The 18,553-nt window shown below is 46.9% G+C and overlaps 1 protein-coding gene across 3 annotated transcripts; it reads right to left on the reverse strand.

The window, feature by feature from the left end:
* Window positions 1-122: 122 nt before the first annotated feature.
* Window positions 123-13,043, reverse strand: LOC124216061 (protein gooseberry). Of its 3 annotated transcripts, none has more exons than XM_046620153.2 (6): window positions 12,547-13,043; window positions 6,569-6,882; window positions 6,285-6,411; window positions 3,185-3,356; window positions 2,801-3,088; window positions 123-1,057 (listed from the first exon to the last, which is right to left on the reverse strand). In XM_046620153.2, exons 1-6 carry the CDS (start codon window positions 12,599-12,601, stop codon window positions 826-828), a joined length of 1,188 nt encoding a protein of 395 aa, XP_046476109.1. In that variant the 5' UTR covers window positions 12,602-13,043; the 3' UTR covers window positions 123-825. The 3 variants fall into 3 exon arrangements, with proteins under 3 accessions (XP_046476109.1, XP_046476101.1, XP_046476093.1); XM_046620145.2 differs by having other exon boundaries at window positions 6,285-6,414; XM_046620137.2 differs by having other exon boundaries at window positions 6,285-6,450.
* Window positions 13,044-18,553: the final 5,510 nt, after the last annotated feature.

Genomic DNA, 18,553 nt, shown 5'->3' on the forward strand with positions numbered 1-18,553 from the left:
AGATTGCAATCACGGCAGTTTCATATGTGGAAAGAATGAGATTTACACGTTCGAAATATGCGGGGAATTTATATGAAACATCATTTATTGCATATTGTACATAATAACATTGAACGATCTAGATTATCGGATGTAATGCTCTATATATATATACACGTATAAGATGTAGTACATTATATAGTGTCAGAGAAGATAATAAAAATTACACATACGTGAACATATAATAGGTGTAATTATTTATAATCTATTTACAACTGGCCAATTAAATAGAGAACAACTTGTTTTTACTTTCTTTAATATATCACATTTGAACAATGATACCTTCTACAGCTTATAAATACAATTTTTATATCCAATTTAATTCCAAGTTTTATATCATATATATTTACAATTACAGCACGAGCTTAGACAGTGCTCAGGACGAACGCAGTGTTACCCAATTTGAAGGCAAGATGAACGCCTTAGGCGGCTCTTATTATACGGGTGATCCAATATCATATATAAATACTATACTTTCATATATCTATAATAAGATTGTGTACATATTATAAATAATTTATTAATCAGTAAAATCTAACGTCACTGGGAAATTAACGAATCGCAAAGAATGCAACCCGATCTAAATATATCTAAGAGAATGAAGGATAAAAAAAAAAAAAAAAATTGAGAAAGCACTACTTACAACGATAAATCGCTGTTGTTTGATGGATATAAAATATAATATTATATCTGTGTATGTACATTAGCACGCACAAACATCGCTGACAACGCAGTTGCTGTACAAGCACCGGAGAACCGGATTCGAAAATCGTTAACTAAATCGGTTTAATGAACTCTGCCACAAACTTGTGACTCGATGCCTCCGAGATAAGGATATCCGCTTTTTGCCTCGCTCGGGCTGTGAGGAGTGACGTGATGGGCCATTCCGGAGGGCGGAACGCCAGCGGCGGCACCCTGGACCATGCATGCGCTCATGTTGGAGGCGGTGGGACTTACGCCACCGCTGAGGGTGCCGAGGTTCAGGTTCCCCCCGCCGTAGTGCGAGGTGTTGAATAGCCTGAGAGGACAGAGAGCAGAGGAAAATCGTTTAGAGGTTACGAATATCGGAGATCGCCGACGCAACGCGGACGAATTAGCGTGCTGAAAATTGTTCAAGGTTAATTCGCGGGCCCGGTCGTTGTGCATGGGAAAAAGGCCCGCGTTCAATGGCCTCGACTCGCATACGCCTGTGCAGGTTTCGGCTCGGCACGCAATCAAAACCGCGTGTTTCACCTCCGTGGCAGCAGCGATATCCAATACCCCCGAACCCGGGCGCAGAAATCGGTTAAGGCGTGTCGCCCAACCCCGGTGTTAGGGCCCCGCGGGGTCCTTTGACCGTTTCGAAACACCAAAACGTTTAAACGAGTCGTAATGTCCGGCAGATCGCGTTAAGGGGTACGTGGATACTGTAGTACAGACGGTTGAAGAAATGGGTGAATTTCGGCTATTTATAACTCGACAGAGAATTATTCAAGTCCATTGGGGTTCGCTTTATTCAAAAGTATGCCGATCGAGCTTCGTTTGAATACTTTTTCAAGTGTTTGGAATCATTTGATGAGAAACATTGTTATTGGCAATAACGTCAACCATTTTGATATGTTATACATGACGTCTTGCGGTGTCCACGATATCTTTGAAACGACTCAACCGATTTAGTTGAAATTCACAGACAGTATTCTCGAATACTTCATCCTTCCCCCCCTCCCCAAGATTCAAATGATTGTTTGAATTCGACATTCAATTTTTCGACCGAGGATTTACGATTTTTTTTATTTTGATAACAAAAGAATATGACAGTTGAAAAAAAAAACAAGGAAAGGTGGGATCCCGTCGTATGCATATAAATTGCCTCCGTATTTAAAGTAAATCGCTCAGAAAATCATGTCACCGAAAGCAAATATTAATATTATTGTCAAAAAAAAAAAATGTTTACGATTAATCCATTGATAAAGAAAAAGAAAAAAAAAAAAATCGAATGCGAATAAAGTCCGAACTACGTTAGTTTGAATAAAACGAACCCCAATTGGATGAAAGCGGCGATCAGCACAGGCCTCCAACCGCGACTCGGTCGGTAACGATGGAAAATTTGCGCGCGGATTTTGTATCGAACAATGCCCGCATCGCAGGCCCCGGAATTCCTGGCCGTGTCACCTCGATTACTGCGCAGGCGTCGATCACCGAGTTGCGCACTGCACGTGCGTGCGCTGCGCCCGTTCGCAATGCTTGTGTGTAGGTACATTCACGGCGTCACAACGTCGGTCGGACGAACGGTGGGAGTGGATTATTAGCCGGTAGCGTTTCATTACCGGGGCCAGCTATACGTAATTGCGGACCACACCGAGTTGGACTTCGCCGCGGCAGCAGAAGCAGCAGCAGAAGCAGAAGCAGCGGCAGACCTAACTCAACTTTACCGAGATATCCGAGGCCCGATGCAGTTGAGGCCCCGATCAACCGCGGATCTTGCTGCTGGGCACCGACCGACGCCCGTATTTCCCAACGGCGAGAACTCACGGCACCCAGGAAGGCCCCGGACCAACCTGTTATTATCCTCACAATGGCCGAATTAATTGTTCGAAACACCTGGGCATGGATTTCAACCGCATGCCGCGTCGATCGTCCGTCGTATTCCAAAAACCGGTGGCTAACTCTCTAGGCCCGATATCGGATCGATAAGAACATGCCCGCGGAGAAGAAAGCGCGAAGGAAGAATCTTTAGCGAGCGATAACAGTGCAGTTCATGATGCGATTTCTCAACACTCACCCGTAGTTCTCGGCGCTGGTTCGAGGCCACTGTTGTTGCGCTGCGGCGTAATAGTTTTCGCCGTAGTTGTAATGCTGCGTGTAGCCTCCGGTACTCGCGGCCGCGGCTGCGGCCGAGGCTTGTCCATAACTCTGGTAGCCTTCTGCGCCGGTAGCGTAGTGCTGGGTTTGGAAGGACTGCAGGCCCATGCTGTTGAACGCGTTCAGCTGCTGGCTGTTGAGCTGCTTTCGCAGACGGGCCCTTCGGTTGCTGAACCAGACCTGAACGCGCGCTTCGGTCAGCTTGGTTCTGCGGCAGGAAACAAGGAGGAAGGATATCGGTTAGTTTCGATCGGCCCAAAACTCAGGGGGCGCGTTGTTTGCCCTTGTAAATATCGCTCCTTACTTTTGGGCCAGTTCTTCCCTCGTGTAGACATCGGGATACTGAGTCCGGTGAAAGGCGGCTTCCAATTGCTCGAGCTGCTCCCCCGTGAAGGTGGTTCGACTCCGTCGCTGTTTCCGCTTCAGCGCGATTCCCGGCTCGCTTTCGGTGTCCGAATCGTCGCCACTGCTGCCACCTGTAACGACACGAAAACGGTCCGATGTTAAACTTGGGTCTTGAACGTCTTCCGCTATTTTTTTTTTTTTTTTTGTTAAATTTCATCCGAAAAGAGCGCTGGTCGATCGAGATCAACCGTCGGGGAATTGGACAGTCGCTGATTGCCCCGGGATCCCCCGGATGAGACAAAAAGCGCGCCCGCAAGAACCGTGGGCATCGATGCGAGTAGACGGCAGAGGATGCCGAGCACGCGCGGGACGTCAGATCCTGAAGATAGGAAGCAAGAAGCGGCACCGCCCACAGTTCACACGGCTGACTCCACGGACCTGGTATTAAGTTCCCCCCTGATTACAGGTGAGCTCGCCTAACCCAACCTCGACTTTGGAAGGGTGGCCCGGGCCCGGTCCCCGCTTGTCGAGGGCGAGGCACTTAAAAATATCATCGGAAATAACTTCTTTACGCCTATCTCTCTCTTTCTCCAGTCTCGAAATAGCGACAGCCTAGTCTGCACACTTTTCTGACATTGTTTTTTTTTTTTTGTTTGTTTTCCTTTGGGTTGTTGGATGTTACGGTAGGTGCCGAACTAATAATTGAGCTCTTTTTTAATTCAAGCAATCTTACAGAGTGTTATAACAATCAATAAATCATTGCTAAAAGCACTCAGCAGCGTGAATTAACTACCGCAAAAAGTGGTCGGTTCTCCGTTACTGCGAGTAGAAAAAATATACGACGGACCTTCGATGTGTTTGCAATTTTCGTGATGACTGGTCTTAAATATTGAAGCGTGCTGCTCGCCTCGATACAGGCAATGCAGTAAATATTCGAAGCGGCAAAAAAACATGCAAAAGGCATTAACGTCACGACTTTAATTAAATTATGTAACTACACTGGAGTGAGTTATCAAGACATTCTGCGAACAGACTACGTTGTCATATTTCGGCTTTTGAATTTCGAATATCAAACTGCGAATGCCGCGAAGTGGGGAGAGACTGAATCTTTCGAAACGTTAGAAAAAATTGTGGAAATTTTTCATCCACATAGCAACGCAGCGTGCAGATCTCTGAAAGTCGACTCAGTAAGACCCGTCGCGGCAGACTGAAAACGTCTAAATCAATATCGTAATTGCGATTTCAATTGTCTACCAATTGCTGGATCACTTCGGTCCCGCGGAGCTGTCTGTTCAAGACCGACTGGCAATGGCGGTTTGTGGCTGGCGGTTTCAAGATTAGAGGCTCCGCGTGCTCGTGGGACCACACGCCACGCGGCGAGGTGCCTGTGTGTATATTGCGGCGAGGCGCGCTCGTCCCGGGGCCTTAAGGCCCCCGTCCAATGCAGTGGCGGACGCTCCGTGCCGCGGCGCTTCACGCGAGTGCTCTGTGGTTATGCCTACACCCAACCCATAACTCGCTAGAACCGCATGAAACTGCCACAATTGCCTCGCTAGGCTTCGAGAAAGTTGCAAAGCCAACTTGGTACGGTACCGTTGGAGTCAATTTTAACCTCGAAACTGCAAAATGCTCTACCAAAACTGTCGGTATTCGAAAAAGGGGCAAAATTTAAGCGCAATATGGTGCCTGGCAGAGAAATCACCTGAGCGTTTTAAGGAATATATATATGTGAATATATCGGGTAATAGAAAACTTCGCGCACGCTGTAAGGCGTTTATTTTTTTCAATTGAGTTGACGTGGAGTGAAAATGTTGATGGAGAACTACGTTTATACTTGAATACGAATAAGAGGAAAGAGTATAACCTAACGAAATCTGCGTTCTCTGCTACCAGATGCCACCGCAATTGGATTAGGTGAATTCCGATACCGAGGGGATATAAAAGTCACAAAGCGCGATGAGGAAACGAAAGAATCGAAGAGAAGTGGCTTGTAATTTACCCCCTGAATTTGTACCGACTCGGCGAGCGACGCCGCGTGTCTAATAAAAAGCTAAATCTTTCTCGACAAGATAATAAACTCGACACATCTCGTAGCGCGCCAGGGAGTCCGTCCGTATAATATTTCTTGGCTGCAGCAGCCGAAGCTGAGCTCTTTCCGCGGCAATAAAGGTAAAAGAAAGAGTTCCCTTTCAGAATTGCCGACCGCAAGGCTTATTTCTGCAACTCTTTCGCATGGCAAGAAAGGAGAGAAGAAAAATAATAGATAGGGAGGGAGAGTAAGAGAAATAAGGACGAAGATGGAGGCGATGAACGAGAAACAAAGAGAAGTGCGGACCGTGAGGAAAAATTAGAAAAGTATAAAAAGAGAGTTAAAAATGAACGATTATGTGGTATGTATGTTAAAAGCAGACCAAGGTGCAAAATGTCCAACAAAAGGCATGTGTCGGGGGATGAGTAGTTACTCCTCGCGGGTTTTTGAATAAGAACCTTCGTGCTAATCTTGAGAAACACTCCGCGAGAAGAGCCGAGCGAACGGCTCGCTCGCGTTCCTTTATGACCCAACTGCCGGGCCCGCTCGCTTCTTCCCGGTCCCACTTACACGTCCAAGCCACCCAGCGTGCGGTCCGAATGATCTATCGCTTCGTTTTAAACGTTCACCTAATTGAATGTTGCACTTACACTGGCGGTATATATTCCGTACCCCTTCTTCTCACCGCCGATTCAATTGAGACCGCGAAGACGTCAGAAATTAAGACGCCAAGGAAAGAGGCTCGCACACCGCGTTCTGCGCTGCGCATACACGGGATCGTCGCTCGGGTTATGCCTGTGTAATGATCGATGAGTAACCGAACCCAGAAATCCTCGATTCCTGGTTGATTTTACGCCCCGTCGCGTAATTACCGGGTTCAGGAACCTCCGACTACGCGCAGAGGATGTTTATGGTACCGACCCGCGGCTTCGTTGACATGGAAATGGCCGTGCGGCATCGGATCGTGAGTTTTCACCCATCGAAACGTTCCCGAACACTAGCGATACGTGATAAACGTTCATAAACTTACCGAGGATTCCATCTATTGAGTGATTTCGCCGAGGATCATCGCCTGGTCGGGTCTGATTCGTGGGTCCTCGAAGTAGCCGAGATATGCTGGATACGGAAGGCGCTGAAGCCTTGTCGCAAACTCCGTCCTGCTGGCAGAACCACGTTGGACAAGTTAATACCTTGTCCTGGATAGCGAGATCAGGATGAATTACAGTCGCAATTATAACGAAGACGAGTCTCTGGTTATACCAGAATTTTCTTATTCTATACATAATGGTTTCAACTCTGCGGATATCAACAGACCTTGATCAGTTTGTCCCGAATTTCCCAGCTGAAGATCCCGGGGTTCTGACGTTTGAGGTCCTCGATCCTTGCCTCGACCTCCGGGGTGGCAACGCGCGGTTTACTGCCCCCGATTACGCCGGGCCTTATGGACCCCGTCTCCTGGTACCGGTTGAGAATTTTCGAAACGCATCCGTGAGAGACGCGGAGCTGTCTCGATATAACGCAGGGCCTTACGCCGGCGGCAGCCAATTCGACGATCTTGAGACGGATGTGATTGGGCAGTGGGCGACCGTTGATGAAGACTCCACCGAGCTGATTGACTCGACCCTGTCCTGCAAAATAGATAAATAGAGGAAACGATGAGCAGGTGAGTGAATCCATGAGCTTTCACGTTCCGCGAGGAAGAGAACCGCGGGATCTTCGTCACGCGGGATGGTTTTGTTTTTCTGAGGAGCCTCGGGGAAGGATCGGTTCGGCTGAGCGAGGGGCTAAAAGGTCGTTCATTACGCGAGCCGCGGAGATGAGGCACTTTGCAAAGGCTCGACTCGGTCCGGAGCAAAAACGGTGGTCTGCAGGCGGTGTTCAGAACGCGGGGACATCTCGTAGGGAGGTAATGAAAAATAGAAATGACAGGGTAACGTGCGCTGGCGTATGCGGTCTGTGTACGTCCCGGAGATCGGCCGCTCTGTGGACAAAACCGGGACACGCAAGGTGCCGCTCAAACGCTCGTAATTACCGGTAATTAGTGCCTCTTAATTATCCTAATTATAACTATGAAGTCAAACAAATATTATATGGCTAACCACACGGCAAAGAAGCGAATGAGATACGGTATGCCGCCGCAGTCCATCGCGTGCTGCACATCCTCCCAACATACTCGAAACCTCACGATGTGATGCGAAGCGACGCGACGCGACGCCCTCCCGACGGATGCCATGCCAGAGTTACGGTCCCCGTGGTTTTGCAACAAGCAGTTAACTCTCCGACTCTTTTTCACAGTCGCCGTTCTCTTACAGCTGACTCTTTCTTCGTATTATCTGAGACTTCGTTTCCATTCATATCTCGAAATCTCTCTCACTCGCTGCATTCTCTTACGCGACTTGAATTTGATGGTCAGTACACAGGATCCTCCGAAAAGAATCAATGATATGATTATTACGTTTATGAAAAAAAATTAGAACCGAAATTCTCAACGAGAGTCTTTAACATTGAAACATTCCAGATAATTGATTCAAATCTCACTTGATGCATCAGATCCTTTCGGCTTAAAGCCTGAAGTTGGACTCTTCGAACGGGAATGTAGATATGGTCAGTGTTCATAACAAGAAGTAGAACTGTACCTTCAGTGAAAAGTTTTTAACGACTGAAACTTCCAGGAAGAGCGAAAATTGGAATTACACCTCATAGAGTAACATGGCGGTTCATCAGTTATTGCTGCTGTAAGAAGTCTCTGTAAAGCATTGAGCATTGATTCGCATTGATGTTGGTCAAGTTTTGGTTTAATCCAAGATCTCACTGTCAGAGAACAAGTCTTACAGTAAATTTATTCGCGTTTGATCGATAATTAGTTGTTGAACTCATTGATGCGATGAATTTTTGGAAAGCAACATGACAGAGAAACCTCTTCAAATAGTCAGCGACTATGTAAGTTCTTCAAAAATTGTTGAAATTATTAAATTTTGTTGAGGGTGCTTCAGGAACCTTTCAGTGGTCATTTTTAGGGTGAAATATAAAGCCAACAAGAACTGGTGACATTATTGAGCATTAAATATTAATCTCGGGTTATCGTGCATAATCGATCAATCCGATCTGATTGGTCTCACCAACCGTGAACGGATAAAAACCCGTCAACATCAACACCCTCATAGTGGGGTACGCTGAAATGCCTCCACACGCAACCGACTGTGTGAACAGGACAAACGGCCAGCGCACGCACATCGGATATCGGAAACAGAGTTTCCCGTTCCATGCAACATTGTTGAAATTTTTCACATTTTGTACAGCGAAAAGAGGATACTTTAAGGATCCCTAAGTCGGTGAAGAATTCCGGGAGGAAATGAAACGTACGAGGATCAACTCTGGATGTTTTCTACTGCTAGTGTAGACGGTGAGTTGCTGGATTGAGAAAGCAGCGTGTGCGATGTGATTTCTTGCGCAGAACTTGTGCAGAGACAAACCTATTGTGCAGGTAAATGTGCTTTACGAGACCATGCATGGAGTATAAATTGGATGTGATAAAGAGGCATTGTTCACTCGCAGCCTACACTCGCCGCGCGTTAATCTCGTCCTGCGTGCAGAGCGAGTCCTGTAAAGAGTTGTGGAAAAAAAAAATGCGTAAGCTCGAAACTACGGGGGAGGGATAATTTTGGGCGGGAAAAAATGATGATTAGCCTTTCATTTGAACTTGGGAACAAAACGATTTTCTCGACACGTGGAATTCCCTGCGCGAGACTTCAGGGTCCTTGTATTCCTTCCCGCGTTCCTGCAGCGTTCTCTACCTGGCGGGACACCTCGGGTGTGACGTCACTGGGCCGGAGGGCCCGACGGGATTACAGACGAGATCAAAAGGCGCCGCCACGCACGTGGACCCCGGCGCAAAGGGGACTAACTCCGTCCGGCTAAGGCCCCGTCCACACAACGCTGACTTCAAGTCGTAATAAACAACGCCGGGCACCGCCGGTATGTGGCATAGAGTATATATGTGCCTGCTGATCAAGTTCCTGCCGTGCAGCGGGGTGTCCGAAATGTCGGGAACGGTCGTATAAGTCCTTGATCTCGGCATTGATTTAGTCCGCGAATTCAATTGGGTATCGGTAATAACGGACCGAAGGGTTGATGCTCGTACCGTGCAGAGGACCCAAACCGTGCAGGCCCCGACTAAGAAGTGGAACACGGCTGCGAAAAAGGGCATAAAGAAGAAACCGGCATCATAATCGCACGAATACCGCACGAGCTGCATGCCGCGGTGCAGATTGGCGTGGAGGAAATTATGAGGGAAATAATTTCGAGCATGAATTATTGATAACGGTTGATTGAATGTTGAACGATCATGTTAATTCGGCTGATTGGCCCGATTGTGAGGCCGATACAGCAGCTCGACACGTAGCTGAGTTTTTGAATGGATTTAAATTTCCTCCTCGGGATGATTTTCAGGTGGTCAGGCTGGCCGAAGGCGGACAGCCAGGTAGGAAGGTTATAATGATTGGCCCAAAGCGAGACTCTCCGAGGGGCTGATTACGCGATAAACGGAAGCCCTCGGATCAGGGCGACTTATAAGGTGAATACGCGACGCCGCGTTCAACAGCCGAAGAACAAAAATTCACCGTCTAAAAACTTGGCGCTGGTTAGCCAGTCGTTTCAAAGTCATCTTTACACGCACTCCCCGTCCAGGAGGCGAGATCCGTGTAATTATGATAATTGGATCGCTAAATGACGCGCGCGCCTCTACCGGAAGTCTCTTCTGTTTATGGCCTCACGCCTCGGGAATTACGCCCGAATCCGTTCACCGGATATACTCGTATATCACACTAGGTATGTGTATGAGAAAAACTACGGTAGTCAGCCGCTTGCTCTGTCATCATAAGACGGTGCAATAATTTGTCCGACAAATGTTCTATCCGCTTATACTAATTTTGACATTTGTTGTTTTTCACCGACGTGGACGGAAGCCAAAAACTACATCGGTCTTATCGTTCTCTTCCTCCTCCGCCTCCTCCTTTGACGGCTGTTCTTTTGCAATCGTGAACCTCGTACAGTAACAATTCCCTAAATGCAGACGGACGAAATGTCTTAAAACTGATTGTCCAGCGAATTTTCGTATGCAAGATCAGTTTATTCTATACTTAAGGGATTGCTATATCTCTTGTAATTTTTTTAGGAAACATTCTAAACATCATTGCATATATTCTTTATTCAATTGTTTTGCAGTGAACGTATTTAAAAACTGATTTCCCGCCTTAGGCCGAGGCCGCGTGATGACACGAAGATGCATGATACCAATGGACTCTGGGGTTTTTTGTGACCGTAGTGTTAAACGCCGATGGTATCAGCTGACCAAGGATGCCGCCCACCGCGAACCGTGACGGACAGTTTGGTGCCCGTTTTCCGTCGGGGCATTGGTCCCATTCCGAAGCGACGGACGCGGATCGGCGAAACGGCGATGGTTTTTGGCATCACCGAATCGGAGTTCATTCTTCGTCAAGAATCACGTGGGTATAAAATCGTTGCAGACGATACGCGGTATTTTGGAATAGCGGAATCGGTCTCTGACGCCTGGACTCGAACCGCGATCGACGAGGCCGACTCCTGCTGTACCCACAAGGTGTTTTTGCCGATATTGCAAAAAAGTGGGCATCGTCGAAAGAAGACGCGGCGATCCACCCTTTCGGTCCCCTTCAAGTGCGCCGCATAGCCGGCTTGATCCCGGCTTGCGAGGGCTTCAATCATCGCGCCGTCGCCCGAGGCTCATCCGATATCAGACATTAGGTGCCCACGTTCACCGCCTGAGCCTTCTTCAACGCCCACTGACCGACGAAGCGCAGCGTGCGCCTCCTTCGAGCGTCTTCTTCTTCCCTGACGCGGAGAGCCGGTCTGTCCTGCACGTTTTTACCTTTTGGACCTTTTAAAGGAGGCGATTTGCTCCTTTCTCCGATGCTTGTCTCGACTCTTTACCCCGCGGTTCTCTCGCCATGTTCCTTTTGCCCTCTCTTTATCTTCCTGGATTTTCTTCAACCAAGAGCTGCGGATGCTAATTCAACTCCTCGCGAAGTCTTCTTTGCCAGAACAATTACTTTCCTTTATTACAGATGCAGAATGTACTCTTCGCGGGACACCGAGGACGAGCCTCTTTTACATGCGTCGGAGTCTCTCTCGTTTATTTCCATTCGCATGACATACTTGTATAATTGTCCACATCCTCGATTCAACTGTGAATCTTTCTACATTCTTCCTTCACTCGTATACATATACCAACAGGCCCAATCTGTATCCCAATGACTCGAGTTCCCTTGAGAAGGATTATGAACGGATTAAATGATTGCAGGGATTATATTCGTTGACTGAGAGCAGCGTAGAATAATGAAAAACGAGGGGAAGATTATTCGTCGGAAAATTCGATACTTCTACTTCCGCCGAAATCTCTGAATAGAAATTTAAGATATTCCGGGACACCAACGAAGTAGTCTACGCGAAAATAGGAGGTCAATTAACCACCGGATACAAGAGAATGACTTTCAAGGCCGGAGGCGATTGCTTCTCTTTGGGGCTGCTTTCAACCCAAGGAATTTTTCGCCGAGAAGTATTTGGGGCTGCTGTCAGGAAGAAAGCGAGAAAGCCGCCCGTAGAATATACGGGGTCCGTAACAAATTTCAGCGAACGGTTTAACGTCCGAGGGTTCCCGCTTCCCAAGTCCCGTATATAGTAACCAGAGCGAACTGAAGCCTGGGTCTGCTGGACCCATTTTATGGGTCGACGTTATTGTTTTATGACTGGCCGTTTCGTTTACGACGCTGTACGGCGTAATGCCCAGTGTTGATTTCGAATGCACCGGGCGAACGAACAATTAATTCGTCACCTAGATCATTTGAGGCCCAAATTTTCTGCCCCCGAACTGCCTTTAGGCCTTTGTTGCGTAATATCCGCATTCTGCACGCCGATATTAGATGGCGTAGTTTAGAAATCCAGGGTATTGGAATCCATCGGTAATAAGTGAGCAGTGCAATATCGCTGACAATTTACCTTCTTCATGTAATTCGTAGGGTATGATGCACCGATTTTTCAAACCGCACAGCCATTGGAAGTTGGAATAAAATTAGGCCTAGATGCGTTCGCGAAATTTTAAAGACGGCGAACACTCCGCCTGGGGGGGTTAAGGGACGTTGGGAACCTGATGGAAGGGACGAAGACCGTGCAGGCTTTTTGAGTGATTTGAGGAGGTCCATGAATTGGCTATTGCAGGCTAAAATCGAGAATAGTAATTACGGGGCTGATCAACGCACCTTGGAATGGGTATCCAGTGAAATAAGGTGCCATGTTCAGAGTGCTGACAGCCATCTATGGAAGCGTTTTCTTCCGTTGATCAGTTTCACACACTGCGACTTTATCCGTATATCAGCTATTCTCCGGGCGACAGGATAGTTTTTTAATTTGCAGCGCCGATTGCACTTGTTTATCATTAACTGTACCGAACTTTGACACACAATCGGTTCGAGTGCACCGGTAACAAGAGCGGCTAGTCTCTGGTGGAATACGAACTCCGACTTCTCGTTGGAAACCGTCCCTTTTGAAGAAATCTGCGAATATCGTTTACCGATCTCACAAACAATTCCCACCAATAAGAAAGTGGACAACTACTGTTTTATTTCACGCGCCGAGGCCCTCGAAGATGTCCTTGAAGTATTGCGGAGCACCGATTGCGGGCGGCAGGTGAAAATCTGCCGCAGTGACAGGGGTTCTACTCTTCGAAGCGATGAATACTGGACGCGCACCTACAGCTTCGGGGGTTCGGCTCAAACTGCTTCTTGAAGGGAGCCGCGATCTTGTCGGCGATCGGTTCAGGTCGCCGCAACCTTTCAGGCTCCACCTTTTTGAGTGGGGCTCTCCGGGCTCGCCTTGGTTAATGCGACCATCGGTTTTCTTGCATTGGTTCGAGGCGAACCTCGGAGAAGGTGTGCTTCCAGCTCGCTCCGCCCTCGCCAAGACGCAGATCGCAGCCGCACACCGCGCCTCCTTATCTGCCCTTATTACCGGCTGCAGGGTTCCCCTTTGATCTCGATTTCACGCTCCGGCAGTGCTCGGTTTCCACGATTTTTACATTCCTCTCCTCCCTTTGCCGTTGCTTCGCTATTTTTCCCTCCTCGGATAATCGCCCGCGATGTCGACGGACGCTCCTCCCGCTAATCGGTGCGGAAAATGAAATCGGGAATAATTTCCGGGCGTGAACCGTGAAACACGATGATCGGGAAATTCAACAACTCTTTATCCTAGTGCGGATTGGGTCCGGGGATGGGGCAAGAATGGCGTGCGTGATGCGGACGCAGATCTTCGCGGTGCCGATGAGATCGTTCAGACCTCGGTGAATCAAGACTCGAACCCCAGACTCGCCTCGAGCGTAACCGACCGGCCAACCAACGCTCGTCTTCAATTTCGCTGAGATTGTTAATTATAATTAATTACATTTACAGAGCGAATACCAAGTTAATTAACTCTGCCCCTCAGAATATTGCTTTCTCTTCGGTCGATCGGTATTATACAGGTATACGATTTATATTGTATCATCCGATTATTACTCTCTGCATGCTGCACAGTGCTTACCACCATCATCATCTTATATAAAAATGATTAATTAACTGACATAATAACGCCAATTCTAAGGTGAAACTCGTTCACTTGGTGTACAGTTAGGTACGCGAAATGTTTACAACTCGATGAAACTATTCTTTAAACTTACTAATCATGAATTTCAAGCTCATTTAAAACATATCTTCTCGCGGCAAATATAATTGAACTACATTTTGCTTTGTACAAAAACACAACAGCAATTCGAACGATATGAGGTAGATCGTGTAGTTTCTCTCGGTTTTGTTAAAAGATTGACAAAATTGCAAGTCATAATTGACAAAGGAATTAACAATTTTCTCCGACGTCTCCTGCAAACTGTGTCAGGACAATAAACAAATTCACGTAACTACGACATTATTCCTGGTGAATTGACTTAATCTTTTGCCTGATTAATAATTGATTACAAGCATCTGTTCACCCATCGCTAAACGAGTATTATTAAGGGATTCGAGCGATGACCTGCGGCGGCTAAAAGGTGGTAGGCAGTACACTGCAGAGAGAAAATTACACACAGGGAGTGGATGGAAGTCCGGGGGGATGACACGTGTCGTGATTGTTGTTTACGAGGGACTGATTGCGTCGGCGTGGGTTGAATTCAGGGTGTCTGATGCTCGGTGTTAACGGCGGTAATGGAACAAAGCGGTTCAGGGCGCCGTTCCTCTCTTACCGCAGAAAATCATTAAGATATGCATTACCGCACGGCCATGGGGAGCGGATGTCGATGTCAAAAAAACGGGAATCGTAGAACAGAAAAAGGGAGAACAAAACCACGGTTACGAGAAGAATGAAGATATCAAGCGCGCGACGTTCAATTTACGACTTCATTCGAATCAAATTTTTCCAGGACATTAACGATTTCTATTCACGCAGATGATTCTACGACTTGTGATTCATCGTCGAGTCCAGATATCAAAACTTGCTGTAGCAGTTTAGAAGTACTTTACTATAAACCTGAGTGTAATAATGTACTTTGCAGAAACGTAATCATCCCTGTCTTCTCAACTCTGAAGATGTGATCAGACTGTGACGGATGTTCACTTCCGGGTACTTTGGCCGTCACTTTTTGTTCTGCAGGGCACGATTAATCCTCGGATTATCACCGACTGCGACGGCATCGCAGCGCCTTAGTCCGGTTCTTTCTGGTTGCCTCGGCTCTTGACTCGAAGATGCATTGATCGCTGCAGGAGTGCGCGATCTATTATACGATCTATCCTTGGACGGCGCTCCGTCATCCGGAATATCTGATTTATACGGCCAATTTCACGTTACACGTGTCCGGATTAAGCATCCGTAAAACCCGGACGCGTGCAACGGAGAAGATTAAACACTAACTGATTAACGATCAATGATTAGAATTTGGTCGAGGTAATAGAATATTTACTCGATGCCGAGTCATTCCGTTCGCGGGGTGGTTATCTTCGAGGTGATGCTTGGTCACGGATGCAGCAGTGATAAAACAATGGTAACTACTTTGCGACGTGTGCTTCAGGTGCGTATTGAAATTCAACTCGTTACTCCCGCGGAGGAAAGTTAATGCTTCAATTCTCCTTTGTTGACTAAAACGTCGAGTTTTACTCGCGTTCCGATTGTGCAAAGATCCGGGTACGCATTACCAACACTAATTCTCTGGGTGGACCTATAATAGGTACTACACCTGTATAACGGACTAGGTGCAAGCAGTGCCTGGGTCCCGTTTGTCATTATGATTTCCGCGGAGAAACGAAATTACAATAAATTATAACGAAACGTTGTGCGTTCGCCGGATTTGAATGCGGTTGTTCATTGAAGGACGATAATAGGACGGCGCCGAAAATGGTTGACGAAAGTCACCGGCATGTGTGTGGGCAGGACAAATCCAGCAAGAGAAATACCTACACCTCCGAGGCAAAGACGTGAGCCTAGACGACACTCTCTACCTACCCATTCAGCTTCGACTCGCTTCAATACATCATACGCACCACAAGTCCTCGCTGTGCACCTTCCGAAGTGACAGAAAGAGAGAGAGAGGTAGGGAGAGTGAGAAGGAGACACGTGGGCGCGGTTGAACCGAGGAGAAGACTCAATCCACGACTACCGATTCCCCAGAGTCGCGATATTCGCCGGCGACTGCTCAGCGGGTGCTAAACGTTGCGGATGACGGATCGAGGCTCGTTGAGATGGTGACAATCGACCATCGTTACGAAAGGATTGCTGGGCTCCGATTGACCCTTGATCCTTTTCCCTTTCACTTCTCGTTCGCGAGCGACGCAGACATCGCGGTATCAATTAGAATGACGAAAAGCGCCCCTGGGAGAAATCCGACCTCGCATTCCTCGGAAGCTGAGACTAGACCAGGTGAGACCCGAACTTTTGAATCGGCAGGATGGGAATCCCTCAGGGATCGATAGTTCCTAATTGTTCGCATTGACCTTTTTGCGCGGGGGCGCGGCGAATATTTGTTGCTGTTTCCAACCACTTCGCTATTACTCAACCCCGGCCCCCTATTTTGACAGCGGAGTTTACCCACCTCCAGCAGCTTCTTATTCAGCTCACCCACTCTTCCGGGGGCGTGAGTGGCACCGCAAAGATTAAATTTCTTTCTATCGAGATTCTTACGCAGATAGAAGAATCGGCATGACTGTTAGTAGTCAGCTTTGTTCCATAGAAACTTTAGGCATAGGTTTGTATTACATAGATTCTGAGTACCATTCGGGCAGTTGAAGGACGATTAATTCACTATTAATTATCAGTGCAGGATGATCAACATGATCATTAAAATGGTTTCCAGCCATTTCTGACATGTTCAGATCCAGACCAATTAAAATTACTATTTTCCATCTTCGATACACGTCATACTTGACAGTCACATCATCATTCTTGCTACTAGCCATCGGAATCTTTCCAAACTGAAAGAAATCCACGACAATGAAACTTGATCATGTTACTATATAGAAATTTAATCTTTGAGAATATCGTTTGTCTACGCGAAAGCTCGATGAACCAGCATACCCATCCTCACTTTCCTAATCCAATAGCATGCAAAATCTGAAATTTATAAAACTAACTTTCCTTTGGATTTCACAGGCATGGTTCCATACTTGAGGACGAGGAACGGATCAAGCGCCCGTTGTGGTGGAAAGGAACTGACAGATCAACCGCTCGTGGGTCCCCAGTGCCGAACTGGTTTACATTTACACCTTTGGAGACCGTGAGCTCGGAGCAACAGGCGAGGCTCAACCTGGCCCGCAGTTAATTGCCAGCATTTAATGAGGACTCTTTGACGGGCCGCGCACCGCCACGTTGCCTCCTGTGCCAGACCCGAACACTCCGAGCATCTCGCATCCGCGCACAACGTATCCCCCCGGCATTTCAGTGGGAGCAAGATGCATCCAAGACCTCCGTGCATCGGGACTCTATAGTTAAATAACAGGAGATGATGAGGCTAAACTGAACTGATCAACTGGGACAAGGATTGAGATGTCATTACTGAAAGTTACGGTGTGAAGAAGTTAATGGTACAATGATACTTCCTATGAGAATGAACTATCTTGTTAAATAACACGCCTCTTAGTCGACTGAATTCGCAGTAATACTGAACGTTCATTTTTAGATCCTTTCATTCTCGTAATGCTCATTTGCTACTAAATCAAGTTCAAGACTTTTTACTGTTTACAAATTGACTGACTTGATCTTATCCCGATCAGAACATCTTTCGCACTGGTATCATCTTTCAGCGGTACTTTTCGATGATTTTGATTGACCGTAAGACTATCACGAAGTACCTAACTGTGCAATGCGTGTTTTACAGGTTGCACAGTTTGTCTTTGACCATCTGTGAAGCAAGGGTTCGGGGAACCCGTCGCAGTTCAGGTATAAAGGCAAGCTGTGAAGTGACCTGTCGTAAACGGAGTTGGGATACTGTAGCTATGCACGTACTCAACGGGTATAGGTATCCGTAAAGCATCGCGGTTGACAAAAAGCTAGGCGAATTAATGTGCAAACAAGTTTTCAGCATGATTTATGCTGATTGAATGCAATTAAACGAAAATTACGATCATCATCTTCGCGGCTCTAGCACTTATATCTGACACGCTCCAGCTTGTAATATGTGCTACTAAACGGACAACGGGAAGTCCGCTTTTTACTCCCGAGGAAACGCGCTTCATACAATTATACCTCCGAGAGAAAAACAACCCTCAGCTGGATGCTAACGCGTAAAGCGAAGCAGAGCTTCTCTCTCTCTCTCTCTCTCTCTCTCTCTCTCTCTCTCTCTCTCTCTCTCTCTCTCTCTCTCTCTCTCTCTCTGTGCATTTTCTATTGCAGTCCTTCTCGCAGGATGTGCTCGCAATGGACCGCAAAAAGGTTTGAAGAATTTCTTACTGGTAAAAGAATGTTACTCACACTAAAGTTTATCGCTTTTGAAACCAGAGGAACCCGAGATCCAAATATCTTGTCATTTATTTATTATTTCATTAATTTTTGTTAAACTAATTGTAAAATGAAATTCAGATCACGTTGAAGAATATTTACGTAACAGTTTTTAGTCCTTCTTCGTCAGTGCTACGCAAAATTAAACTCAACCAATCCCATGGATATTTTGCTTTTTGCGGATAAACGGAACGTTGAATCGGGTAACTTTATTAATTCCGAAAAGGCTTCATCAGAATGTTTTCCGGATTCGAGTCA

The sequence above is a fragment of the Neodiprion pinetum genome, chromosome 1, assembly GCF_021155775.2.
Source record: "Neodiprion pinetum isolate iyNeoPine1 chromosome 1, iyNeoPine1.2, whole genome shotgun sequence".
Taxonomy (NCBI): domain Eukaryota; kingdom Metazoa; phylum Arthropoda; class Insecta; order Hymenoptera; family Diprionidae; genus Neodiprion; species Neodiprion pinetum.

Bases quoted from the DNA above. Each gene is read 5' to 3' on its own strand.
- LOC124216061 (XM_046620137.2), bottom strand. From the start codon at position 12,601: ATGGCTGTCAGCACTCTGAACATGGCACCTTATTTCACTGGATACCCA. The intron at 6,883-12,546 runs GTGCGTTGATCA...TCTATTTTGCAG, and splicing joins CACTGGATACCCATTCCAAG to GACAGGGTCGAGTCAATCAG. The intron at 3,089-3,184 runs GTAAGGAGCGAT...TTCCTGCCGCAG, and splicing joins AGGGAAGAACTGGCCCAAAA to AACCAAGCTGACCGAAGCGC.